This window comes from Nicotiana sylvestris, chromosome 3 (genome assembly GCF_000393655.2).
Source record: "Nicotiana sylvestris chromosome 3, ASM39365v2, whole genome shotgun sequence".
Taxonomy (NCBI): Eukaryota; Viridiplantae; Streptophyta; class Magnoliopsida; order Solanales; family Solanaceae; genus Nicotiana; species Nicotiana sylvestris.
The window spans coordinates 46948636-46949980 of NC_091059.1; the positions used below are offsets into that span (position 1 = coordinate 46948636).

The 1345-nt window shown below is 45.1% G+C and overlaps 1 protein-coding gene across 1 annotated transcript; it reads right to left on the reverse strand.

Moving 5' to 3' along the window:
• Positions 1-596: 596 nt before the first annotated feature.
• LOC138887307 (uncharacterized) lies at positions 597-974 on the reverse strand. Its single transcript, XM_070169037.1, has one exon. The coding sequence runs from the start codon at positions 972-974 to the stop codon at positions 597-599; it is 378 nt and encodes a 125-aa protein (XP_070025138.1).
• Positions 975-1345: the final 371 nt, after the last annotated feature.

Sequence of the window (1345 nt, forward strand, 5' to 3'; positions counted from 1 at the left end):
TGCAGTTCTGTGGGAGGTGCATGAATCAAATCATCATGCACCTGACACTGATGACACTTCCGAACGAAACTAAAACAGTCATTTTCCATGGTCATCCAGTAATAACCCGCTCGAAGGATTTTCTTTGCTAAAACATACCCATTCATGTGGGGCTCGCATACTCCCGTGTGTACCTCATGCATGATTCTTCCAGCCTCTTCTGCGTCAACACATCTTAACAAATTGAGGTCCGGAGTTCTCTTGTACAAGACATCCCCACTCAAAAAGAAACCACTCGCGTGCTGTCTAATAGTTCTCTTTTGGTCTCCACTGGCTTGCTCGGGCTATTCTTGAGTTTTCAGAAACTTTTTGATGTCATGGTACCATGGTTGGGTATTTGGTGCTGCTTCAATTGTATTACAATAACCATGCATTTCCCGGATTTGAATTTCCAAGGGATTTATGTGAGCATTGCCTGGATACGGCAGCATTGAGGCCAAAGTAGCAAGTGCGTCGGCTAATTCGTTGTGACAACGGGGAATGTACCTGAACTCTATTGACTTGAATCACTTGCTGAGGTCTTCCACATGCTTCTTGTAAGGGATAAGCTTAACATCTCAGGTTTCCCATTCTCCTTGGGCTTGCCGGATAATCAGATCTGAGTCTCCCATGATCAGCAACTCTTCGACATTTTGGTCGATTGCCATGTTTATACCCATAATGCAAGCTTCATACTCGACGGTGTTGTTTGTACAAAAGAACTGAAGCCGAGCTGTGGCTGGATAGTGCTGACCAGTGGGTGAGATCAAAATTGCCCCAATTCCAACACCTTTTGCGTTTACCGCCCCATCAAAGAACATTTTCCAAGCATGAGTGTCTTCAGATATTGCCTCAACTGAATTTACTTCTTCATCTGGGAAGTAAGTTCTCAAAGGTTGGTACTCATCATCAATCGGGTTCTCAGCCAAATGATCCGCTAATGCCTGGGCTTTCATTGTCGTGCGAGTGACATAGACTATGTCAAACTCCGTGAGCAAGATCTGCCACTTTGCTAATCTCCCAGTGGGCATTGGTTTCTGAAATATGTACTTTAAAGGATCCAACCTGGTTATGAGGTAGGTGGTGTAAGCTTGCAAATAATGCCTCAGCTTCTGAGCGACCCATGTCAAAGCACAGCAAGTTCTTTCCAATAAAGTGTACTTCGCTTCATAACTAGTAAACTTCTTGCTCAGATAGTAAATGGCCTGCTCCTTCTTTCCGATCACGTCATGTTGCCCGAGGACACAGCCAAAAGAATTTTCCAAGACGGTCAGGTACAAGAACAGAGGCCTCCCTGGCTCAGGTGGGACCAAGACTGGTGGATTTG

Coding starts and splice junctions, on each gene's coding strand:
- LOC138887307 (XM_070169037.1), bottom strand. CDS start 974: ATGAAAGCCCAGGCATTAGCGGATCATTTGGCTGAGAACCCGATTGAT.